Source organism: Notothenia rossii (assembly GCF_949606895.1).
Source record: "Notothenia rossii genome assembly, chromosome: 9".
In the NCBI taxonomy this organism is placed as follows: domain Eukaryota; kingdom Metazoa; phylum Chordata; class Actinopteri; order Perciformes; family Nototheniidae; genus Notothenia; species Notothenia rossii.
Window position 1 is genome coordinate 10,686,045 of NC_136907.1, and position 25,680 is coordinate 10,711,724.

The 25,680-nt window shown below is 41.2% G+C and overlaps 2 protein-coding genes across 5 annotated transcripts in view; one reads left to right on the forward strand and one right to left on the reverse strand.

Moving 5' to 3' along the window:
• dlg4a (discs, large homolog 4a) overlaps positions 1-11,090 on the reverse strand; it is a 66,284-nt gene extending 55,194 nt beyond the window's left edge. For 2 of the 4 annotated variants that reach the window (XM_079651711.1, XM_079651709.1), the window contains exon 1: positions 453-774. In XM_079651711.1, the coding sequence (XP_079507837.1) occupies positions 453-494 (42 nt within the window). In that variant the 5' untranslated portion in view covers positions 495-774. Of the gene's footprint in view, positions 1-452; positions 775-10,239 lie in introns of those variants that run through there. The other 2 variants (XM_079651712.1, XM_079651710.1) reach the window with 2 other exon arrangements.
• The window catches only part of zbtb20 (zinc finger and BTB domain containing 20), a 108,709-nt gene that overhangs the window by 48,627 nt on the left and 34,402 nt on the right, over positions 1-25,680 (forward strand). The gene's annotated exons all lie outside the window — the stretch shown is intronic.

Consider the following 25,680-nt stretch of genomic DNA (forward strand, 5'->3'; position numbering starts at 1 on the left):
CAAGGATAGACAAGCACAAAAATAGGAATTATATTAAAGTATACACAGCCAAAACCTAACCAGAAGGAGAATAAATGAATCTATGTAATGCTTCAATCAACAAGTCCGCTGGAGTTGTACTCCTACTGCGTGACTAAACATGCCCACTGGCACATACACACCCACATGTGCCAGGCCACGTTCATACGTAATACCCGAAGTACAGGAATAAACCTACCCGGAGCACACGTACATGGGGAGCAACACATTCCTCATACACATATTTCTCATAAATCTAAGGCAGTGGAGGAGAGTGCGAGCATGTTCGATGCAATACGCACAGATGTAGGCGCAGACCTCCCAAAAGCCTGCCAGAACACAAGCAGACTTTCAAGCTAACATGCAAAAACAGAGGCAGCCACAGAGAGATGGAAGGAGAAGAACAACACGAACGGAGAGGTGAATTTACCTACCACACACGGGCAGAGGGAAGGTAGCTTAGTGCGGCCCTTCATGAGCAAGAGACAGAGGAAAAACAGCCTCCCAGACACCCGCAGTAGAGGAGGAGAGGGATGGGGAGAAAGAGAGAGAGAGATGGGAGGCTGGGGAAGGGTATGGGGAAATGAAAAAGAGGGAGGGGGAAGGGGAAGGGGGGCAGTCGTAGCAGACGAGGAGAGAGAGTTTTCCTGGAAGCCAGAGTTGTTGGTGTTGGATATATCTTGATGTTAAAGGCAGGGGTCTGAAAGAGAGGACTGGCAGCCTGCTCCAGCCGTGACTCATACAAGATGTTTGTCACTGCTGCTGGGTGAGGGAGGGGAGAGAAGGAGACGGAGACTGAGAGTAAACCTGCTATATTCTTTTTCTTCTCTTTTTATGAAGTCAACAAGACGGTAGGCTGCCATCCACGCTGCGCTCTGCTCCCTCTGTGACACCCCGTCACACTCGCAGATTATACGTTACGAAACATAGACATCGAGTAAAGGCTGAGTGTCGAGAAGATGATAGAAAATGAGCAACGTTTTTGACACATACCTCAGTTATGCAACCATTACATAATTACATATGTATCCCTTTGCGGCTTGTGTTTTAACTGTAGCTTCATTGTTCATTTCCAAGGGAAAAATTCACGTCATTGCGATTACAGTATGGCCGTTCTGACATTTGAAGACTGAACGCAAATGATAAGCCATACTTAGTCAAGATGCTCAGTGGTTACCAAGGTGATGTGCAGATTCTGACAACTTCTGTGCCCAAAAGACACAGTTAATATTAATTGTTGGTTGTCACTTATTAAGCCAACTTCAGGCTTTAAAAAGGAATGTTCCGCCTTCTTTTCTCAGTTTTTTATTTTCAATTGAATACCTTAGCTATATTCTTGTTAAATCATTTACAAATGTTAACAAATAATTTTTTTGCCCGACCAAGTTGAAAAGGAGTCAGGGGTTTTTGGCTTTAGTTGTGGCCCCTAAATGACTGCTAAAAACCAGGCTAATGACATTGACTGTATTTGAAGTTTGCCCCGTAACCACTCTAGTTTTAGCAGTTAGGAATTGAGCTGCCTGTTTACTGTGAAATTGTTAAACGTATCGTACAGAAATGTAAAGTTCAGATTTCATATCTTGGGCTACTTTCTGACATTACCAGTTCAAATCAATCCAACAAATATCATGTCATATATCATTCTCTAGATAAAAGCAACAGGTGTTACAATACATTTTGAAAAGGCAGGCATATTTCTTTCTGAAAAACGTCAATTGTCAATTGTTTGAACTCTTTTTAAGGATCCACAATTGAATTTCTCATATTTACTCATTATGTTAATAATTACAAATCTATTCATGGGATTTAGTCTATTAATTAAATTAATATCAAAGTGTATTTCTTAACTGATTAAGCATGAGACCACTTAAAAAATTGTGTATCTATTTTTTACAACAATTATGAGGAACTTTTTTGATTCAACTCACTGATCAAGTTATTCAGACATGAAGTAAGATGGTAATCCTGAATAAACTCTTCCAACCCTTTGGGGTCACAGAGTCACATCCCTGTGTGCGGTCAAAGCAGTGACTTTAGACCAGGCATTTATCAGATATGGTAACTCTTTAGCCAGAGGAGTCAAATCACTCCAATGTGGCATATGTCCCTGCAGCCAAACAAAGTAGTCCCTGAATGGACCGACAAAGTCAATTTTACCATTGAATTTTGATGACAATTTTAACACTCTGATGCCCATGTATTCAATGCATCTTATAAATACATATGATACATTTAAATCTGCCTATATCACTGTATATTAATAGTTAAAAACTCATAAATATGCAGTATAAAGTATTTTATAATATTTATGACAGCTTGTCCCTCTCTGTTTGCACGTTTTTGTGAATAATCATTTCCAAAGTAATACATACTGTATACAATATTTTTGTAATGGCAAAAAATGAATAATAATCATATAACACATTCAGATGATATGTTTATATGTTTAATTGAATACTTTATAATGTGTTATGATTATTTTTCATACATCATTATGGATATTTATTAGCGCTTAAAAGTTTAATTGACAGTGCTATAATTCATTATAAGTATATTAAATGCATTTCAGACCTGGGCGTCAGAAAGTTGTACCACAAAGGTAAAAGTAGTATTACACAGTAGTTAACTGTCAAGTATCTTATGAAATGTGCTTATCATTACAAGAGACACATATACAATATATGTTGTATATTGTAAGTATAGTTGAATCTGTAAAAGCAGACATAACCTTGGTAGAACAAACGTCAGTGTTCTTGCAACTAGTCGGCCTAATTTGAGTACACTTTCTATAACAGTTGATAAATCCTAGCTTCTCTTAAAGTACGCTTGTTGTTACAGATGTCCTTTTTCACTATTCTGAAAGTGGGCTAGTTGGGTTAAAGACACATCATCAGTCTTTACAATAATAACATGTCCGATGTTAATTGAATCAATGTTGTAAATATAACGACACTAAATATGATTCTGTGTCCACTCATTCATAGTGTAATTGGCATCATATTGGGGGTGTTAGTGTGTGTCCTGTTCCTGCCCTCCCAGGCCGTCTGCTAGACGGCTGTATTAAGGGTGAAGCAGAGTTGAGCGAGGGAATAAACAGAGTAAATGCACCATGACCCCATAGGGCTGCTTTACAGTGGTCTGCAGTCGGGTGATGGATGGGTTCTGACACCTGCGGAGGTTAGGCCCAAAGCCCTCTGGACCTCAGCACTGAGCTGTGGCTCCTGCACCGCCCCCCCCCCCCCCCCCCCCCGTCTGTGACTAAAGACAACTAGAGCACATCGTGACATTTCCATCTGGAGTGAAGCCCGCACCGCTACAACCGTCAAACACTGCAACCCGTACATCCAGCCGCATAGGACCAGGCATTCATTTTCTATTCTCCGCATTCATGAGCGCGCTGAGCCGCCTACACAGAGGTCATCCTCCTACCTGCTCACTGTGGGCTCCACATTATCAACACCCTTCAATGGCAGGGCTTTCTCTCTCTCTCTCTTCTCCTCCCTCACTCCCATCCTCCTTTCATCTCTATCCTCTCCATGATGATACCCCTGCCATGTTGTCATGGCAACAATCGGGCCCTGATTGCTCGGTTGCTAGGCAACTGACATCACCTATAAGAGGAACATGAAGATACAAAAAGCCAGAGACAAACAGATCACACGAAATATGTGAGCATGTAGCCCTGCATTACGAGTGAGAGCGTCGTGTTCCAACTGTCATTCGTTCATGGTTTTCATTCATTTATTCATATCCCGTGCTGAAGCCACACATGTAGGCGGCAAGGTGTATCATTCGAGTTGGAAAGCATATACTGTAATTCAAATAGGACCGACACTCGTGGCAGTGATCAGCTCTTTGCCAAGCAGGAGTTCAAAACAGTGAATCGATGGCCTGCATTTCAGATGAGAACGTTAAGGAGGGTTGTGACAAGGGGCTGCTCATGAATAACTGATACCCGGTCCAGCAAATGTTATTAATTATGAGGAAAAATGCAAGGCTTCAAATCTAAGAAAATGTAAGACAATGATGTATTAAATATGAGCATCCAGCTGCTTCCATGGATACACCTAAAAAAAAGAAAGAAAATGACAGCACCACTGAGCCAGCTTGTCAATGACTCCTGTGCTGTAGTTAAACAATGTGCCACAAGGTGTCCTCCTGTGCTCTATTGAAAGATATGACCACTGTGAGAAAACCTGATCCCATTTGCAAGGCTAATGCAAGAGCTATTCATATCGATGATATCAGCACTGCCATCCTCGTCTTTTTCCTTTCCGGCGTTTTTCTTCTGCCTTCCACTTTTCTGCACATCCCAGTCCCACAAGCAGTACTCATTGACAAACACACTCTAATTACACAACACCTGCTAGTTAGTGGACTCTTTGAACTGAAATGCCCACAATGTTGACAATCACTTTTATTACAGCAGCCTCGGTGAGAAGTTGACCCTGTTTGACCTTGACCCTACCTAATGAGACCCACAGGACTTATTTTCAATCCAACCACACCTTTAAATATAATAACAACAATTTAGTTAATGTAATCTTATTTACAGAGTTACCCTCACAATTTGTTCTTTCATACTATTACTACAGTGGGAGTGAGTAGCTCAGTCCTCCTCCCTGTTCACCATAGCGTCTCATGTTTCGCCTCCTTACTCAAACGACAAAGTCTCCAGCCCTAACGGCCCATGATGGATCTAATCTGTCACCTGTCATATGGACAGTTTCAGGACACACAGCCATACTGACAGCCAAAACACTGAAATGAAGCAGCACAGCCTATGAGGAGGGGAGGGGGGGGGGGCTGGTGGACAGCAAGTGGGCTGCTTCTTTTTATAGAATTAAGTCTCAAATTACTGTTTTTTTTTCATTGGTGCTTTTACTAGAGAGGCTATAGGCTCTCCGATCTTTACTATTCACATCTGTCATGTTACATCCATTTGATGTCAAATCAACATAATTATTATGCAATCAGTTGCAGAAAAGATACTGGTGTTACAGCCGGGCACAATGAAATAAATTTAGCCTTTTTCATTTCTCAGATAGAAAGATCCATAAAACACTAAAGAGGAATGAAGAGGCAGACTGAGCCTGTGGCTTTATCACAGTGTGGTATACTGAAATATCCAATAATACTATCCAAACATTCAAGGTGAGATTCAAAAGAAATGATGAAGCATTACTCATCCTCTCACTGGATGAGACTGGAGAGCCGAGCAAAGCAAAAGACTGCACAGATTGTGTTGTGTGCATTTGACAAAGAGACGCTCTTAACAGCTTTCTTTCTGGCTGAGGCCTTGGGTGGGGGTGGTGGGCCTTATGAAGCAGTTGAGAGACTAGAGTTTAGCATTGCATTGGCAACATATTATCACCGAAAGAGACGGATGAGCTTGAATATGAAGTCAACGCTGCAAGCTAAAGAAGGTGAAACAAGGAGGTTGATGAGCATGTATGTTTGAGAAAAAAAGCGAATGAGAAGCGATGAGATGTTCTGAGTCGAGACCACTTTGTTGCAAATGATCCGATGTTTAATTTCTGCAACTACACCATTCACGGTTGCAGTTACTTGAATGTAGCACCTGCAGTGAGAATTAGCATCATACAGCAGGCTTCTACCGCCCGTTTAATTGAACCTGACAAGTTTTCTAAGACGTGCACTTGCACCAGTTTCTCAGCTCGATCAAGGCTGCAGTGAACCATTCACAGTGTAGGAGACACTGGAGCTGAAGGGAAGCTCTGCTGTGAGTGTGAGCTGTCTGTGATCATGTAGGTGTGTGGCTTTCGTTCGGGAATGCGGTTGAATGTGTGGGTGAGTGGTGCAATGTGTACTTAACAGACAAATGTGTAGGAATTAAGAGTATATATTAGCATAAACGGAATAAACTCTAATGTACCATTTTTTTTTTTTTTTTATAATCTCCTGAAACTGATAATGCGTTTTTTGTTGGACAAGAATGAGCAGCTAAATATCTACACATGGTCCGCCACTCCGCCATGTTTTACAGTAGCCCAGAAGGGACAAACCAAACTCTAGATAGGCCGCCGTAAGTTCTCTGACAATAAATGGAGGCGTGAGCAGATCAGACAGGTATAAAGTTTTTTACAATCTGCATACGCCGGATGCCACTAAAATCTACGCACTGCCCCTTTAAAAGATAATGAAAATCCTTGAATGAGCAAAGATATCTGCACTATTTCTCCCCCACCACCAAATCATGCTATCTTTTGAGCAGAGATGATGACAGAGACATAACAAAAACATCTAATTGTATATGATTACATCTCTGCGATGACTTCCATTCTGCGGTTTTTTTATCGGCCAGTTGAGGACCCTCTTTGTGTGCCCTGGTGGCATCAGACTTTCTCCGGGGCAAGCCCTGCGTCGCTCCCTGTGCCCTGGGAGCAAGTTGGCAGGATCTGTGTCTCTGTGGCTGCATACAAAAGGCCTCGTGGAAGCTTGTGCCCTTGAGCAGAGATCATATGAGCCCTCCACTCGATCACTAATCCTAACCAACAGCCCACTGTACTGCATGTCACACACACACACACACACACACACACACACACACACACACACACACACACACACACACACACACACACACACACACACACACACACACACACACACACACACACACACACACACACACACACACATCCATCCCAGGGAACAGTGAATGGACACTTGTTTAGATGAGCAGAAATGCAGACGGGCTGAATGAACGTTGAAGAGGCACTCTGAGCAGAAGCTCCATTTTGGAGACTCAAGATGCAGCCGCCATAAGCTTCTCCTCTTCATATGCACACATACATTCACTGGATATACATATTCATATATGTTGAAACTTGCAGCAACATATAAATAGAAATGTGAGTGCTAAAACGCATTCAAGAAGGAACCTTTCCATGTCTTAGCATGAAGCCATACATGGTGCCAATAATATGCAAACAGAGCTGCTGACTTTGACTACTTCTTGTCCAATGTATTATTTATTCGAAGGAGCACTAACTAGGGAAGCCTTGAAAGTGCTGAGAGGAGGGCAGGGGGTAAGCTAGAGTGGAGAGCAGGAGAGAGGAGAGCAGGCAGAAGGGGGAAGGAGGTAGAAGGAGATAAAGGGAAGAGGAAGTTGCAGGAGAGGACTGAGTGAGGGATTACAGAGGTGAAGGAGGCAGAGGGGACAAGAAATGGTGGAATTGCAAATGTGAGAGCAGAGAAGTGGAACGAAGGTGACTGACAACATGGAGCGAGTGATAACCAAAGCACTGCATGCAAAGCAGGAGGACACACAGTTACTCTCTGTGTGTCCTTCTTTCCACACAGGAGATACATCATTGATTCTGAATTACAATCATGTTTCCATCAGACGTTGAGATAGCTTTCAGAGAAGTTGCTTTTAAAGCTTAAATCTCTTTCACTGTGTACACCATCTTTGTTCTCACCTCTCAAACATCAAAGCGTCCTTCTGTGACTCAGTGCCACGCAGGGAGGGAGAGTCAAAGGTATTGTCATGCTCCAACCCAAATATAAATCCTGTGACGTCTCCTTGGGCTCTCATGCTCTAATATCCTGGTTTTTAATGTTATGTAATGGAAAGTGCATGATGCAGTGCCATCATATCCCATGACGCTTCAGTATTTATTTATTTTCCTCTTTGAGATTTCAGTGTAGGAACCAGCAGAGGATTACATCATTCTAATTCTACACTCGTGAGACATACATATAGATATGTCACCGGAAAGGAATTGAGTGTCTGTGCCTCTTATATACATTCAATGAAATGTAAGATCAGAATACCTCATCAATATGTGTTGGAGTGTTTGAATTCATTTCTCTTTTCCGAGGATTGATGTAATTACAACATACAGACACTTTATTATGTCCCACATAACATGTCTCTGAGGCTTTGGGAGATGGAAGGACATCTTGGAACTGTATCCAAGCCTAACTTGTCAGAGGTAAACACTTTTTAAGAGGATACCAGCACTGTAAAAGGAAAAATAAATACTGGACAAACTCTGTCCTCCTTTGAGTGCCCTTTTTCCTCACAGAATTGTGCTTATTCTGCCAATGAAAAGGTTTCCATTTATTACTACCGTAATGGAAATTCAAGGTTTAGGTGAATTCCCCCAACAAAAACACAGTGGCACACCGGAGATGCCATTTAAATTGAGTGTTTGTTGCTACCGTAGCGCTGCTAGTCTTCATACTTAACGCAGCGTTGGGCACAGCGGGGCTTTAACTTGGTGTGCTGTTATCAGATCTGTGTCACTCACTGGCCTGCTGTGGCTCCACCCACACAGATAACTTGGTTGCACAGGCCGGGAAGCAGCACTGTTCACATAATCTGCTCTACAGTATGTGGGTGTCAGGCAGCAGCTCACCCAGGGCGCCGCTCACCCATCATCTGCTATGAAGCCACACTGCTCACCTGCAATGCAGCCAGCCCCCATTCAAGTTGAATACCACTTTAAAGGGTGTTTTCTTGGCAAATCCCATCCATGATCAAATGTGCACGCTGGTAAGAAGAGTGACTCTCCAATTCTCTTGGGAATATCCAGTTTATATTGACGTAGTAATGTGGGATACCAGAAGTGAAGTTTAGTATGCAATGCAGCCACTGCAATGACTAAAACCAAGCATTGCATTGGTTGATCAAACATCTACTTCTTATTCCTTTACGTAATCATGTGCACTAACTTTCTCTTTTATAGACTGACCATCTGTCTCACAATCACTTGGCAGAAGTTGGGATTTCTTTGCCAGCTTTACAGTAAGTCTTTTCGCACTTTGAAAGCGACGCAGGATTTTGGATCGGGTTTACTGAAATATCCACTGTTACACCAACTGTAGTCTTTCACTTACAGTGAGTCATACTCAAGGCAAATAAAGGCTGGAACATCAGTCCCTCGTGCATCTTAAAGAGACACCTCAACATGTCATTTCATCTCACGAAGCATTTGTCACACTGCATAGTGTTAGGTAACAAAAATAGGTTTCAACAGGCACTTGGAAGTTAGCTCGTTAGAGGAAGATGTGAAATAGTTTTTGATTGTATTTCTTACAAAGGCTATACACCAGCAGATGTTTATTTCATGTGATTTAATGTAAACCTCCACAGTTTTGAGTTATGGCTCACCTTACTGCTCCTACATATCTATGTTTAACTGACCAATAATCTCTGTTGCCAGGGAAACTGAGAGATTGATAAGCAAATGTAATGTGCCACACTTAAACACACATTTACGTAATACATCTGAAAGCTTCTCTGTACACACTCAAGTTAAAATGCATCCCCACCTTCACACAGCTGTAGGAGTTGCTGTGTGTGTGTTTTTCCATTTCCCACTTTTTGTCATCACTTCCTGCCAGAAACTGCATTCAGGTGCAGCTGCTACCGTTTATTGGTTACCTGTTTTTGAATCCGTGAGTCCACCAGAGGTCTAAAGCAGATTGAAACCATCTGAACAAATGGGATCTGACCCCAGAGTGTCAGACTACATTAAAGAGCTTTCATTTGTTATTTTATGAGCCAATCTCCTGAGCAGAAGTGCCTTCATTGAGCTGCATGCTGAGCACTGTCACTGTGCACATGTGTGTGAAACAACACGTCGCTCATGTGCAGATGCATGGCGGCTAACTGTACAGTGGAGGTTAAAGGAAAGCAGCAGTAGAAATGAGCAGATTAGCATGCAGGATGCCCTCCCATGGTCTCTCCCTGACATTTTCTGCAGCTCCGGCATCATGACACAAAGCCCCGCACAGCTCCTCTCCCTCTTTTACTACATCCACACAGGTCAGCCAGCCGGGTTTATACACTCACTAAGCATGACACTGAGGAGGAGATGCAGAGAGGGGGAGAGGGGGTCATCCAGAGAGGGACATATCAAATAGTATTCCTTCTTTGCTGCACTCAGGTATCCCAGCTAAGCCTGGCATGTTCTGTCATTTACAAAACAATATCACAGAAACATTTTGTGTCCGAATGAATACTTTTCTAATTCAGAGATGAAACAAAGACGAGTGCTTCCTTCTTCTTCTTCTTCACGTGCAGTTGTGGCATATATCACTCTCTCTCACACACACACACACACACACACACACACACACACACACACACACACACACACACACACACACACACACACACACACACACACACACACACACACACACACACACACACACACAGCTGAAGTGAGGAACAGATAGGCTTACCTTTGTAGTCACAATGCAGAGGCAGTCCATGGTACTTAGAAGAAAATATTGGGGTGTATCTCAACCCCCCCAACCCCCCACGACAGAGGGCTGAGACCCCACACCCCTCTCCCCAGCCTGCCCCACTCCTGCTCTCTCACTCTCGTCCTGCCTTTCCCCCCTTTTCTCTCCTTCCGTGAATCTGTTCTTTGACTAACTGAACCAGCGAGGGAAAGAGAGGATGGAGGGAGGGGGAAACATGAAAAGGGAGGGGGAGGGCCACAGGGAAATAGAGAGAGTGAGCGAAGAAAGAGAGAGGAGAGGAGAGAGGTTGGTCTCGAGAATTGAGTCTGAGAGAGAGAAAGGCAGGAGAAAAGGGAAGGTGAGAATGTATCCAATGTTTTTTCTTTTTCCGTGGTCAGAGAGAAGAGGCGGAAAAGAAAGAGAAAAGATGGGGTGAATATGAAAGAGATGGAAGAAGGGGAGATGGAGATGGAAAGCAGAGGTGGTGGGGATTAAAGAAAAAAAGAGGGGGGGGAGGTTCACACTGTGGAAAGAAAGGGAAAAAGAGAAACAGAGAATAAGACAGCAAAACAGCAGAGGATGGAGGAAGAACTGAGGGAGGGGACAGTGAAGGAGAGAGAAAAGGAAAGGGAGAGTGGGTGAGTGCGTGTGTGTATGTGCGTGTGTGTGTGAAGACAGAAGGAATTAGACGGAAAGAAAATGTGGTGAGGAGGAGAGTGTGAATTACAAATGCATCGCAGAAAAAGAAAACACGAAGCAAGAGCGACTTAAAGATGCCAAATAACACCAAGGAATAGCGTTCAGTGGAAGTCACAATGAGATGGGGAATGCACAAAGGTTTCTCTGCTTGTTGTAGCACTCTGCAGCTGTTGCCTTAGCAATGGTGCAGTTGTTGCCATGGCAATAGGGAGGCTTGTTGTCATATGGTCACCGTTGTAGTGCATCAAAAACTGTGTGTGTGTGTACAGTATGTGTGTTTACGTGTGTGTCCACTAATTTTCTATAGTAATGAACCATGAAGAATGGTCATATTTAAAAAAAATAAATAAAAAAGTAATCACCTGAAATTGTTTTAGCACTGCATATCAACATGATTCAAGCCATAATAAAACTTAAAAACTCCCCAGAAATACATTTCTATTAATTAGAATGATTTTTTTTAGCATGCTTTCTCATCATGTTAACTATTACATTTAGCTTAAATCAAATGGTGTAAAAGTGCCTGCTGCACTCAGTTGTAAACTCTACCTTTAAGACTGTGGACCGTACCATCAGGGTTGTGTACGGGGGGAATGACTGCTTCAGTGCCTTTGCATCATCAGTTTTGTAATTGCACAAACCAACCCCTCACCCCGCCTCATCCCCACTTTCCAGCTCCCCACAACGCCGGAGCGATGGTGCAGCAATAAAGCAATTCTAAATGATGAACACACAGTTATTCCCCGGGGTGAGGAGTACAGGCGCGATCGAAATGTACAGCAATACAGCAAACAGGGAGTCACATCCACAGATGGCCACATCCTTCAGAGGGCCGCGGTTATAAATACACTCGCAGTCGTGCCTTCACAAGTGTCAGGCTCCAGAAACCTTAATTACTCCTCTTCCACTCAATTACATCTACACGCAGATTACCTTTTCTCTGGCTCTGAGCTGGTTAACCACTAACTTCACTTGGAATAGAAGTTAGACAGCTTATGATGACTGTACTTTACTGAGATATCCTGCGGGAATTCCTGTGGAGTTTGTTAAAGCAATATTTCACTGTCTCCATTCAACATGTAATAACTCCAACCAGCCCTTTAGACCTTCTGACAACGGCATTCATTATGCATTTCAAGACGAAACTGACTTTACCTGAATTATTTCTGATTCCATTGATTTTAGTTTCTGTTCTTCACTTATGAACACAAGGAAAACAAAGCAGTTTTTTTCACTAGTTCCCAAAACAGTGGCTTTAGCATTCTGGGTTCATCAATTGACATTTTTTCCGAACCTAGTAGTTGTGTATATATAGTATATATTTATAGTAAATGTACTATTTTTTTGTACAAAAATCTCTAGTTTGTTTCTGCAGAGAGTGTTTTGTGCTGGGCTGCTGTGGAATAATAGTAATATTAAAAGGGAATTGTATACTTAAAATAAGAGATTGATTTATGTAACTCAAACTACTAAAGCCTAAAATGAACTTCCTGTAGACTTAGAGTAGTGACTGTGTTGAAAGGGGGAGACAGAGGAGATGACTCGTGGCTAGGGATGTAACAATATATCGAATATCGCGGTAAATAAATGTCTCAATACCGTCGTGAGACTGACATCGCTACCGCGATTTAAAAAAAAAAAAAAAAAAGTATATATTTTTTAAACCTTTATTCAACCAGAGGGTCCCATTGAGATCATCGATCTCTTTTTCAAGGGACACCTGTCCAACATGGCAGCAAGTAGGTTACAAAATGAACATAAAACAACAGATAACACAAAAGGACATTGTATTTACAGGGCTACATGTACATACCTAGAGACATTGACAAGTACCAACAGTATATTTATATCTCGCCCTGTCAATAAGCCTCACCTTCTTAGCAACAACGGTATTGTTTTTGAAGTGGTGGAGAGACAATGCACAGTTTGACCCACTGCTGTCACCCATGGCCAAATCATATCTTTCTGTCCCAGCAACAGCAGTACAAAGCAAGAGAGTTTTTTCCACAGCAGGGGATATTGTAAATGCCCAAACATCCAAGCTTCTACCTTGAATTGTGGACAAGCTCATATTCCTTAAATATAACCTTGATGATGCCGAGTGAGTTAGAGTTGAGTTTCTTGAAAAACTAGAGTGAAAGTTGATTTATTCTATTGCAGGGTCTGATTATTATATTGTTGACACTTTAAAATACTACTATCCTACTAAAATAAAGAAAAAAAAATTAAAGTTAATAAAAAATCAAAAAATGTTCTTTATTTTTCAATATCGCGATAAATATCGTGGAGTTTTTATCGCGATATTATCGTACCGTGAGTTTTTGGTATCGTTACATCCCTACTCGTGGCAAAAAGGTCCCAGGCTGGATTCAAACCACGGTCCTCCGCACAATCCATATGGGCCGCTAACTGAGATTCACGGTGGACATACTGTATGGAGTGTATTTTTGTCCTCCATCATTAACTATGAAAGAATGAGTCCATACATGGCAGTAGGAATGATAACAACAAGCAAACCTTTGCATAAATAAGTAATTTCTATAAACCTAACCCTAACAAGTCAGACTAGATGTAATGTCAATACATCCTTTATAATAGTATAGTAGTAGGTCATTCATTTGTCTTTAATCAATTACCAAATCACTTCAGAGTTTCTATAAAATAAATAAACACTACTTAAATTAGCGCTTGGCTCCTGTGTGCTCTTTTGTACTAAACTAGTCTTGACTAAGTGCCAGCATAAATGGGATAAAAAACATAACCTGTAAATGTCACAAATAATGAAGTATATCCACTTATAACATCTGTGATGACGTGAGGCTTTTTTAAATTTCATTGTTCCTTTGTACTGCAGCACTCGATGTGCCCTCAGCATTCACTTATTTTGGAAAGTGTTTACAGAGGTGTGAGCAAGGGGGGTCCTCACTGTATATGAAGGTGAACCATTTTCTCGTTTTAGAAAAAACATTTTATGCCTGTGTAAATAAATAATTTAGTGGAAAACTGGGAGCAAATCATATTTAAGGGAATGCATAAGTAATTAATGTAAGTATGTCAGGAATATGTGTAAGGCTATGCTGTTATTATGACAGCTGTGTATGGACATTTCAGAGTAGAAGTAGTAAATATGAGTTTTAATGCATATGAAAAAGATTGTTTGATTTATGGGCCGTAGACTAGCTTCTCTCGGAAGAGAATCCTAATATGGCTGACCTGTATACAAGATTATATAATTCCGCTCTCAAGTGAGCAACGAGCTCTGCGCTCACATTTCCTTTGCCAAAGCTTAAAGAGTCTTCTCACATTCTCAAAGTTATGATACCTCTGCCGCGCACTATGAGCTTTAAACACTGTCAAAAGAAATGAGAAAAATGCATAATGTTGATGCCATATCTAAATCACACAAACCTTGCATCGCCCCTACAACACCCACACACAGACACACACTTACACATGCTGTTAAAAATACATCATGCTAGAAGTAGCAAAGAGAGCATCCTCTCCCCGTGGACAAGCTCGAACACTGAGAGCATTTCCGTTGATGTACATTCACAAACCTCCATTATGATAATTCCTGCTAAGATTTGAAGAGCACTCACCCATAAATATGTTTCCTCCATGCTGCTGTGCTTTAACACTAAAGTCTTTTCCCCCCTTTGGTATGCCTCTGAGCTAAAGTAGGCCAAGGACAAATGTTGGTCATCTAAACAGGCTAAACTCAAGCAGAACTTCCAGATCATGGGGCTGCTGACTAAAAAGCAAGATATCTTCAGCAGGGAACATTCATTAGAACTGCCTCAATCAAATGGCCATATTATGAATGGCCTATAACATTTCAAATGGTCATGAAATTCTAAATACTGAAAGAAGTGAAACATTTTAATCAATAACACTATCTTGCAGGCATCCACAATGCATTGCTTTAGATTGCCGATATAAAACGATTTCTCGTCTTGATAGCGTCTAGTAAAAATATCCTTTCCCTAGTCCAAAAATATTCCGCTGGCATAAAAAGCGAGGAACTGTATCGGAGTTGTCAAAGCAGAGAGACACTCATAGGTGTCTGCACATTTACCCGACGAAGTGTCACTTTTTGGGGGGAATCATTGTGAGGAAGTTTTTGGCAGACCTGAATTTTATTTCCAGTTTCCCAGCATGGACGTCACTGCAGCTTTCCACAAGTAGACTATACCTAGTTTAGGTGATTAATGCCATATGTGATATGATCACGATTAGCTTGCATTCTTGGATTGTTGTGTGTCCCAAGGCAGATGTTCTCTGATTTGACTGATATATCTCTCCTTTGTTTCTGAGCTACATTTAATGAAATATCTCACCGTGCTGTGTGTTGAAGCAGGCTTTGGGGTGTGTTATGGCGCATTTCCACTACAGCGCGGTTTAAGCGTGCCGTGCCGTGCCCGGCCCGTTTTTGGTTGCGCTTCCACTAGGCGTAGTTCCGGCTAGCGGGTACTTTTTCTTGGCTCTCCAAAATCGAGGTTCTTTCCGGGCCAACAACCGGGCTGAGTATGCTAAACTAGTGAGAGAATCGCTTGCAACTACAACAACATGAAAATATTTTACCGTGATTTAATTGTAATACACGTTTCAAAATGATGCCGAAGTAACAACATACTGATACCGGTTAGTAAAAACCATTAATTAATGCTTTGACAAGTCTGCAGTCAAGACGGCAGGCGAAAAACCTTTGTGTGTGGAGATCGGCTAAGCTATCGCAGTATATGCTCCGAGCTGTGGGCTCTGAGTGCTAACAGCTAACGGCTGATGTTGGTTTTGTGTTTCACATTGAAGATGACGTCACGGCGCCGCCTACACTGCGTTACTATAGATACTACCCTAGTTCCTAAACTGTAATGGAAACGCAGCATAAAGTGAGCCTGGCCTAACAAGGCCTAACGAGGCCTAGCCATACCGTACTAAGCCGAGCGAGGCCCTGCAGTGGAAAAGCGCCATTAGAGTCTAGTAGCAGGGGAGCTGTACACCTGCTTATCTTCAATAGGAGGTGAGAAAGATAGCCTAAGTATATAATCGTGCACTCACAGGAACCATACAGCTGGGCATTTTTGTCTCATTATGCTAACTATACTTGTGGTTCTTTCAAAACATAATGTACCCTTATTTCTTTGTATGATGCTTTTGACATTTTGAAAAAGGCCATTTAATTGTGAGGGATGAATCACCCAGCTTTGAGACTTTTGTTGAAGCCTCATAATGGTTCCAAACGTACTTGTTATTTCTCTAAAACATAAAAGAGACACTCATTACTGACTAATTTTACTTGGCAAAAACAGTATTAGGAGTTTACACCAAAATATAATTTCGTTCATCACGACTTGGGATGTGCTGATCAGATTTGAATTGTTACAGCCTGGCAATATCGGCCCCCATTCAACCTATCAACAGTTATCACATGATTTATTCAAATATTGCTTAATCCTGATGGGTGCGTTGCCATCTTCCAACTGAGCCCTGCCCACCTGAAAACCAGTGATAGTAGCACAGACAAAAACACATTTCCGATGTGACAAAATCAGAATTGTAAACAAACTTTGGCAGAACATTCTCACGTCGACTCCAAATGCTCACAATTAGAAACTAATTGAGAAAAGGAGTTTTCAGAGCCTTTAAAATTGACGATTAAAGGAGAATGTGGCTTCTAGTTATGTGGATGGTGTATCAACTGTGCCACTGGTCTTTGCAGTCTATAGAGGGTAACTGCCTCTTTGCTACTCACGCTGACAGATAAATTATTACTCTCACAAGTACTCTTACATGTATCAGCATGCTTAGCAAATCACTGATGAGTCAGATGTGAATAATCCAATTATTTTGGAAAGGTCTTTTGGTGATAAGAAGATAAGGAGAGACTTTTAACATTGCTCACCATTAATCAGGAAATATCTCAAGGGCTGCTGATATGTGTGGGAACACAATCATCCAATCACGTGCTGAGCTACGATTGTGAAAAGCCACTTTATTGTCATCCTGTAAAATAAGTTAGACTCTGACTAAAGCAGTGTTTCTCAAAGTGGGGGGCGCAGAGGCATGACAGAGAGAGACCAGGAGGAAAAAGTGGTTTTGAAAAAAAAAAAAAGAATCATAATTTGAAAGATTATTGATTCGAAAACAAAATATGATACAGTACGTCTGGGTCTCTGTGTTTCATTCAAGCTTGGCTCTGTGCGTGTGTGGAACGAGCCATTTTGTGTGAGTGTGCGACAGAGAGAGAGAGTGAGAGAAAGAGCGCACCGGTACCGGAGATCGTTGTTGTTAGCTTCTGGTGCTAGCGAGCAGTGGCCGGGTTTCAAACGTTTTGCTCACGATTAATGTAAGCAATTATTTCCGAGGCACACGTTTATATGATCCTTATAGTTATAAAAAAATAAGAGGATAAATGAAAAACAGGTATGAAATACTATATGACACAGCGTTTCAGCCAGGGGGGCGTCTTGCCTTCATTTGACGCCCTTATTCAGCTCGGGACAGCTGAAGAGCGTTTTTATCGCTTGAAATTACGATAAGGAAAAAAGGACAAGGACATCCCTCTGTTGGAGGCGCAAAGGAGTCTGGTGGGATTCTTTTCGGAGTATTGAAGATAGTTTCCCCGACATCGGCGGTGCCTTCTACAGGACAACACGGAACGTGCGCGATTTGGACGCGATGAGCGGTGCTAGTTGAGCACGTGCGTGAGCTGCGAGCACCAGAGCCTCGCAGCGGCGAAACTGAGGCTCCGTGGTTAACTGTGGGAACATGAAGAGCGGTTTGGGAGACGAAACAGCCGGCGCTTTAAGAGAGCCGAGCCAAATGATCCGGCTCACTAACGTAAAAAGACAGTATCTATAAGGGACGGCTCAAGTCAAAATTCAAGTACCCTCCCCCCCTCGGGGTGGACGCCCTCTCAGCCCTGGTCTGGCGGAAACAATGATATGACAGTAAAAAAAGAATAAAGTTTAAAAGGGGAGTGATTTGTAAAATATCCATAAAGAAAAAGAACATCTACTTACAGTTCTGTTTCATATGGGTGTTGAGAGAGATGTATCCATAGATCTTCAATATTTAAAAAAAATCTTCCCGGGGGACCATGCGCCCGGACCCCCCTATGTTAGGTCCACTCCCCACTTATAAAAATAGCACTTTACCCGTGCTTACACCTTTATGCTGTGAGCTGATTATCGAGCCTTCATTGTAACAGTCGCGGGTGTACTGTGTGCGTGTGGGGAATGTTGCAGTAGAAAATTCAACTGTAGCGACCGGTACATTAATGGGAAACCCTAAATGTTTGAGCACCCTCTATGAAACGTCAAGCTACCCCACAGCACCCCCAAAAGAAAATCTCTGGCGCCGCCACTGAGCCTGCAACCCCGTTTTGAAGAAATGCGCAGTGCCAAACAGGCTCATTGCAGCCACTAATGCTAAGACACACTTTTTGGCCAAATATCAGCATTTTCTTTCTTTTCATTTTTTTGCAAAGTATTATAACTTATTGTTCTAGCAAAGGGATCATGTATTTATTTTTTGACCACACAGACTTATGGAGCATTGTTTTATTATCACTGTTCTAGCAAAGGAAGGCCCACGTTCATATTGATGTATTTTAATAAATGTTAAAGGTGGGGTAGGTAATTTCGGAGAAACCAGCTTGAGTGCGCTAGAATTGGAAAATACACAACCGGAGAAAATCTGCCACTGCCTTACAGAGCCCCTCCTCCAACACACACGAACGCGCACATGACCAATGAGGGCACGAGATAAGTTTGTGCACAGATGGAAGGCTAACAGGCAGGTAGGCCATCCAGTTATTTTAGCCGGGCCGGCTAAAATGATTGGTCGTGCTTTTTACAGTACTACGGCTTCCACAGATGACATGTTTTTATGGATTTTTTGTCAAAGCACTTCAGATATTCATTGCTATCGGGATGTTAAGAGCATTCCATGGAATATAACGAAAAGTGTATCTCGAGCCGGTTTCTCAAACGTACCTACCCCACCTTTAACTCAGCCCATTACGTGACTATTTGTGTTGGGGGGACCCGACTTTTTTTTTTCTCCAAAGGCGTGTCCTGACAGAAAAGGTTTGAGGACCACTGGACTAAAGAGTAAGTCTTCATCATCATGGCTAGCCTGGCAATGCCTCTGCTGCCAGGTGGGCACAAGTGGTGGTTTGAGCCCTCCTCTTTGTTTCTATTTCCTCAGCTGTTGATCCACTGCTTTGACTCTGGCAACATGTTGTACAATAGAAATATCCCATAATGCCTTCCTCGGACACACTGGGAAGGTGTCTGGCCGTTGGAGATGCTGCTCTGGAATCAGACTGTGGCTCTGATATCAGCAGGCGGAGAGAGAAAGAAACTCAAACCCTCCCTGTAGACCTTGATACGTCATCGGATGGTGGAAGCAAACCAAGCTGCTACAAAGAACACTGCAAAAGTGTTGTGGGTGTTATACAAATGCCAGAACCATGACTAATACATGCTGAAAATCACTCAAAGGATCATTTGGGTTTTAAGTCCCTTGCTCATTACGTCTAGGTGTCAAATCCATCAAATACAAACAGAAAAAGGACCAAAACAATTATACAGTTATTCAACATTTGCAGTTAGATGGACAGCTCAGCAAACAGACTGCCCATTTTAGCTACCTCACACTGTATGATTACCCTCCTCACTTCCACTCGTCAGTGCATGGCGACAGCTTGGTGAAATGGCATTTGGCACACTGATAAAGAGGCAGTGAACAAGGTACTTCCCTGACTAACACTAGCCTAGCTTGCTACCTTGCAGTGACCTGTCCCTGCTGATTATTCCCACCAACCCACAGCTTGCTAATTAACAGGCAGCTGGGGGATTCCAAGTCTGCTAATACATTCGCTTGTCCACTGCAGCATGTAATGATACAGCTCACAGTCATCCTCAAGGCATATAAATGTGAGCTGGTGGTAGCAGTGGAGATGTTTTCCTGATTCTATAGCCCTTAACATTTGAATTATAATAGAAAATATTTAGAAAAATATAAATGGGATTACCTAATATTGTGTGGGCTTAGAATTTAAATTGGTGTGAAAGATGTTGCACTGGAAAGCTTTAAAGTTCATTTTTTGCATTATTTGAACTTACATGCATACTTACTCACCTAAAACGTACCTTTTAGTAGTGAATTTGTTTGAAAGGATAAGACTAAAAGAGCAATACAAGTGTTTTTGCATGTTTTGGTTAAGCATTCCCCTAAGAGGAATTACATTCAGGGAATTCAATGAAAGGACTGCTCGCATCGCGTCTGAAAATACATGCTCTCATGTAATGTTGGATTTGACTGGAGTGAATGCATTATAAATATTTTTTGATATTTTTAGTGAGCCAGCAGATGGTAGTCTAAGACAAAGTACACATTTTGTAACTTGTTAACAACCTCAGCTAGGTTAACTTCTAACAATCTAACTCCTCACATTTCACATTGTATGCATTCTACAGATGCCTAGATGACAGGATTTATTAGACAAATTCATAGTTTATTTCCATATATTTCCTATAATGTTAGTTCCAATGAAACATTTCCATCTTGAAAATACCTCATGTTAATGCTAAAATACAGACGGACAGACAGTTTCTGAAAAATGTCGAAAATGTGTCAGACATTGGGTTATACTTCTACACATACTGTAAACAATTCAGATTATGGTTTTTTTAGGACACGTGCCTTGTACACCCTGAGTGTTGACTGTAAGGCAGCGCCTCCTCCTCCAAGGCTGCCAGCAGTGGGCTAACAATCCTCACCTAGCCAACCACACACCACGTGGCAGTTTGCCTTCTCATCTCCTCAGCCAAAGAGAAAATGTTACTCTCACCATTTTGTCAAAGAGCTGTTAATCCTAATTGCTTTTAGTTTGTATCTTAAAAAAGGAAAAGCTATATTGTAAAAAATGAATAGGCCTACTAATCTTATTGTTTCATTTAATTGCAGTCATGTAGGCTATCATATACATGTATATTTCGTTTAATTTATTTACATTTCAGTTTAATCAAAAGCTCAATAAGACCATGATTAGTTCAACCAGATTTTAATTTTTTAAAGGAATAATTTAGGAATGTTAACCATCTAAGTCTTTCAATGTTCAAATAGATTTAAAATCCAACTGATTTATATTCAGGCCTACTGTTCAATCTTTTTCTTCTGTATCAAATAAAGATAATGATTTAGTTTTGAAATCTTTCTGCTTTGTATTTAGTTCAAGTAGAATAATGATATGATGATTCTAGTTAATCAAAACGGTATTCATTGTTTATCTTATTAACCTTGATTCTCAAATTGATAGTGATAAAAATACACTTTAAGATGTTACCTATCATGGTGCTATGGTTGATATAAAAAAAGAAAATGGTGACTTATTTTATGGAGTTGAGCGCCATCTCCTGGTTAAATACTGTCCTGCAAGAAATGTGCACCAAGCACAATGTATGACTTATTTTCATACAATCTTTGATTCCAAATCTAAACACATGTTGGCAACACAACACTACATTTCAGGAGGAACATTACTGTACGTTTGATGGTGGCATCACTTTGCTCTCAATGTGAGTATCACGGAAGATATTTCGATTTGTCACAACAGGAAACGCACAAGTGTAAATAATTAAACGAGTGATGGCTGAGTTCCACGTCCCTGCTTAAGTTTCAGGATCCTGGTAATATGCATGCTGTCAGGTCTTACAGGGACACTTGAATAGAAGAGATCCACTGCTAACACAAGTGACGCCTGTGCTTTCCCTACCATGACGGGTCAAAATCAGTGCTGTGAAAATTACCTATTTGCACAAAAGGGACATTGTGGATCTATAAACAAGTCAAACTAAAAACCAGCCATGTTTTGGATGTGTTGTGCTGTGTATATGGTCTCTTGATGCGTGTCAGATGGGCGCTGCCAGCAGTGATCAGGACAGGGCCTATAAAAGAAAGGCTTGTGGCTACAGTGTCTGGAACTTATAACAAATCTACTGAAAGATACTCAGTGAGAAAGAAAGAACAATGAAAGGGAACATGTGCACTGCAGAGACGGCCTGTTTTAAGGCAGTCAGTTTTTTTGTGTTTAACTGTTGAGCGTCTGTTAGCTCTGCATGTTCAACACCTGCCGTGGTGTCACAGACGCCAGCATGACACTGCCGCAGGCTACAGGCAAGGTGCCATTTAAGGCTGAAGATGAGTGACGAGCTTCAGGGCGTGGAATAGGGCGACTCTACAAAGCACTCTACAAATGTATATAACACCTTCAACACAGTCGTGACACTGAGGTATGTTAAGGTGAGAATACCAAGTTAAAACCACAGTGGTGAAAGATATGCTGGCATCTTTCCAAACGTTACACTCCCTCTTCCAGAAGGCATCTCCATTGTCCTAATTCAATTAAGCCATTGAGTCGTTTCAAGATGAAAATGTGGAAATGAATCCACAACTATACCCATATAAGACAATTGGGATCAGGTTTTGTTGGAGATCTGGCCATGTGCAGAAATAGAAAGCAGCCCTACTCTCAAAGCCATTAATGACAGAGCAATTCAAAGCCTGGGTTTTTGACATCCTCTCGTGCCCGCTGCCACCTGCCACGGCTCTGACTGCCAACCCTCACCTGTGCGGTCATTCAAGGTCTTGGACAAGCTTCTAATAGAGGTGTCATTCAAGGATGAATGTCAGTGCCATCTAGGGAGAGGCAAAATTGCTCAGACATTTATTCCTGCCAACACCTGGAGCACTTGAAGAACAGCCATGTCCAGCTGATGTGCTTCCTGCTGCAACGTGTCACTTATCATGAAAGCTCGAAAGAGGGGGGAGGAGGGAAGAGGGGGGGGGCGGTCAAGAGGACTTATGGCGTTCCACTTAATGACATCATTTACATTTTGAAGGAGAGGCTGAAGACTATTATTTAACCGCCGTCTCCTGTCGAAAAATCCTCTGCATGTACTATTACTTCATCAAGTCCTAGAAACGAGTTACCAACAACTTAGATGACATCAGGTTAACATCTTTGAATGTAGGTAAATTAAACATAATTAGCCTCTTTCAAAGCACCAAACATTAAGTCATTATGTTTTAGGTAAATACGAGTTAAATAATAAGTGCCTCCAATAATAAAAATGAAAAAAAAAGATTGAACTAAAACTTTAAAGTTTAATTCTAATCAGGGGAGAGAAGTTATTTTTCAGAACTCTGAATTTGAGGAGGAATTGTTGTTTGTTCTTATATCTCATATGCAATGGGTGATACAGAGACGTGTCCTTGTGAGCTGAAAGACAAGCAAAGAAGCGTATTAATCATTTATACCACATGGTCCGTGTTCCCGAAAAGACAGCATTGCGATAACTCATTCATGTTACCTCAGTTGTCTTCCTAAAAGGGACAAGAACAAGACAGTGTTTGGTTAGAGTCTGCTCCTCATTTTTCTTGTTTGAGACTATAGCAGGCTGAGTCTTAAGATGTCACTGCAATCCATTTAACAAAAGATAATTGTAAATCAGACTGTTGTGGCAATTTAGCACTCACAACAGGAAAGAATGAAACGGAGAGGAATCAATGAAACACATAAATAGTTGAGATTAATCATTATTATTTAGTTGTGCACCACCAAACAACAATGGGGAAAACATTACCTGCTCTCAAGCAATCATACAGCAATGCTGTAAGAAACACAGGGGCAGATATATAAGTTTCCTAAATGACACACGAACATGTTCCCTAAACATGTTTAACGCACACACATTGTCAGTTCTCCTAAACTTGGACATGTTCCAGATGTCGAAAGGTCATCACCTCATGACTTCTTTGGGAGTCTTGCCGGATATGAATTATCCAATTAACAAACTATATATACGTCTGCACATGAACGCACATACATTTCTTACATTAACTAACACTTAAGTGTATTATATCTAAATATAGCCTCTTTGCATTTCCTCTGAGCTTGGCGTCAGCTCACTTAACGTAATAATTAGCAAAGAGACGATTCTCTGTAAACTGTATCTTAATAACATACCTAGTTACTATGACTAGGTCCAAGATTGATATAACAAGACACAGAATGTAAAATATGTTAAAGTTATGTTGGCGTTGAGTTTAACAATACCCTATTTTTAGGTTTCCAAAGAATGATTGTTTTGGAAAACTACGATGATCTGGGTCACGTAGGCCCTGTGTGTTTTCAGTTATAGCTTAATTTCATTGTGTTGTACAGCACGCCAGCTTCGTGCATGTGCATACATGTGTGCTGCTAGTATGCAAATTATTCCTCGCCTTACTTGTTTTGGCGCTCTTGCTCTGAAGAAGGTTAAAATATAAGCAGCATTCCAGTGTCAAAGTAAATCAAACTACTGACAAATTCAACCTGACAACAAGCAGGTAATTTACACTTTCATGTTTGTTTTGTTATTTGTATACCTCCCAGGTGGTTCATGATTCATGGAGCAGTTGGTGCAATTCTGTAAATTGCAAAAGGCAATGGTATTTTCTTCACATAGGTAACAAAACCTTGATCAAATAAGTGGAGGTTTGCAGTTTCTCCAGAGTCTATTACCACCTTGGTAGAAACAGAGGAGTCCCAACCCAAAAGAAACAAAAACACATGTCAGAATATGAAGAGGCCTATTTTCTGTCACATCTGCCTCGTCTGTGATCATTTCTTGAGAGTTTCAGTGAAACATGTAATACTAATGTTGTCACTGACATACTGCACAGACACAAAAATAAAGTTATTTTAGGCCCAATAATTGTCAAATTAAGACCAAAGACCAAACAACCGAGAAAGAGAGAAAGAGACGAGCAACTTACAAAGCAGTGTTATTGTCTGTACTTGTCAACTCTCTGCCTGCAGCCAGTTTTGAAGATGAGAGGCGAGGAGCTCTCTGCATTGCAAACTGGCTGTGCATTACAAAATGTTGCAAAATGTTAGCAATTTTAATTGTAATGGCCATTCATTTGATCTTTCACCAACATAAAACCTGACAAGGAACAAGACCTAGAGGTTGTGTTTGCTGTTGTTTCTTTGTAAGTGGAGTATGAGGAAGTAGAAAGATGTTTGTTGCTGTTGGCCGCTCCCAGTCCACTTCAACGTGCTTAAAAATGAACTTATAATAGCTTATTACGTAGGTGTGATTAAAAAAACATTCTAACGTTAATATTAAACATTCAACAATATAATGACGTGCATGCAAATAAACTGTATGTTTACCCTCGTGAGTCATCATCAACAGAGTATCAATTAAGGTGTGACACGATTGATTTATGAGGAGATGGCACACAGGGATCCACCGACGGGCTGGGGCTCTTTGTGGTGACTTGTGGGAAAATGGTGGTGGAGTTTGGCATCATCTGGCTGACTGGTTTAACAAGCATGGAGACCTGTTACAGTAAAGTATGCTTGACACTAAAGCGGATTAACGTATATACCACACTACCACACATTTATCTCAGAGCTTAACACCAGATTGATTCACCTCAGTGAACTAGTGGACTGCACATACTTAAGGTCATGTTTGTGATATTGCAACACCTCTGTGCGGGAGAAAACATTTATAAAAAAAATATTTTAAAATAAAAATAGATCCAACCTAGGTCAATACATTTTATTTATGTGATGGTCAGCATTTTTATTTATTTTATAATTTTAAATGTATATGTCTTGAAGTCACCAAAAACTGATTGACTGATGATTTTTAAAAAAAAAAAAAAAAAATTTGATAA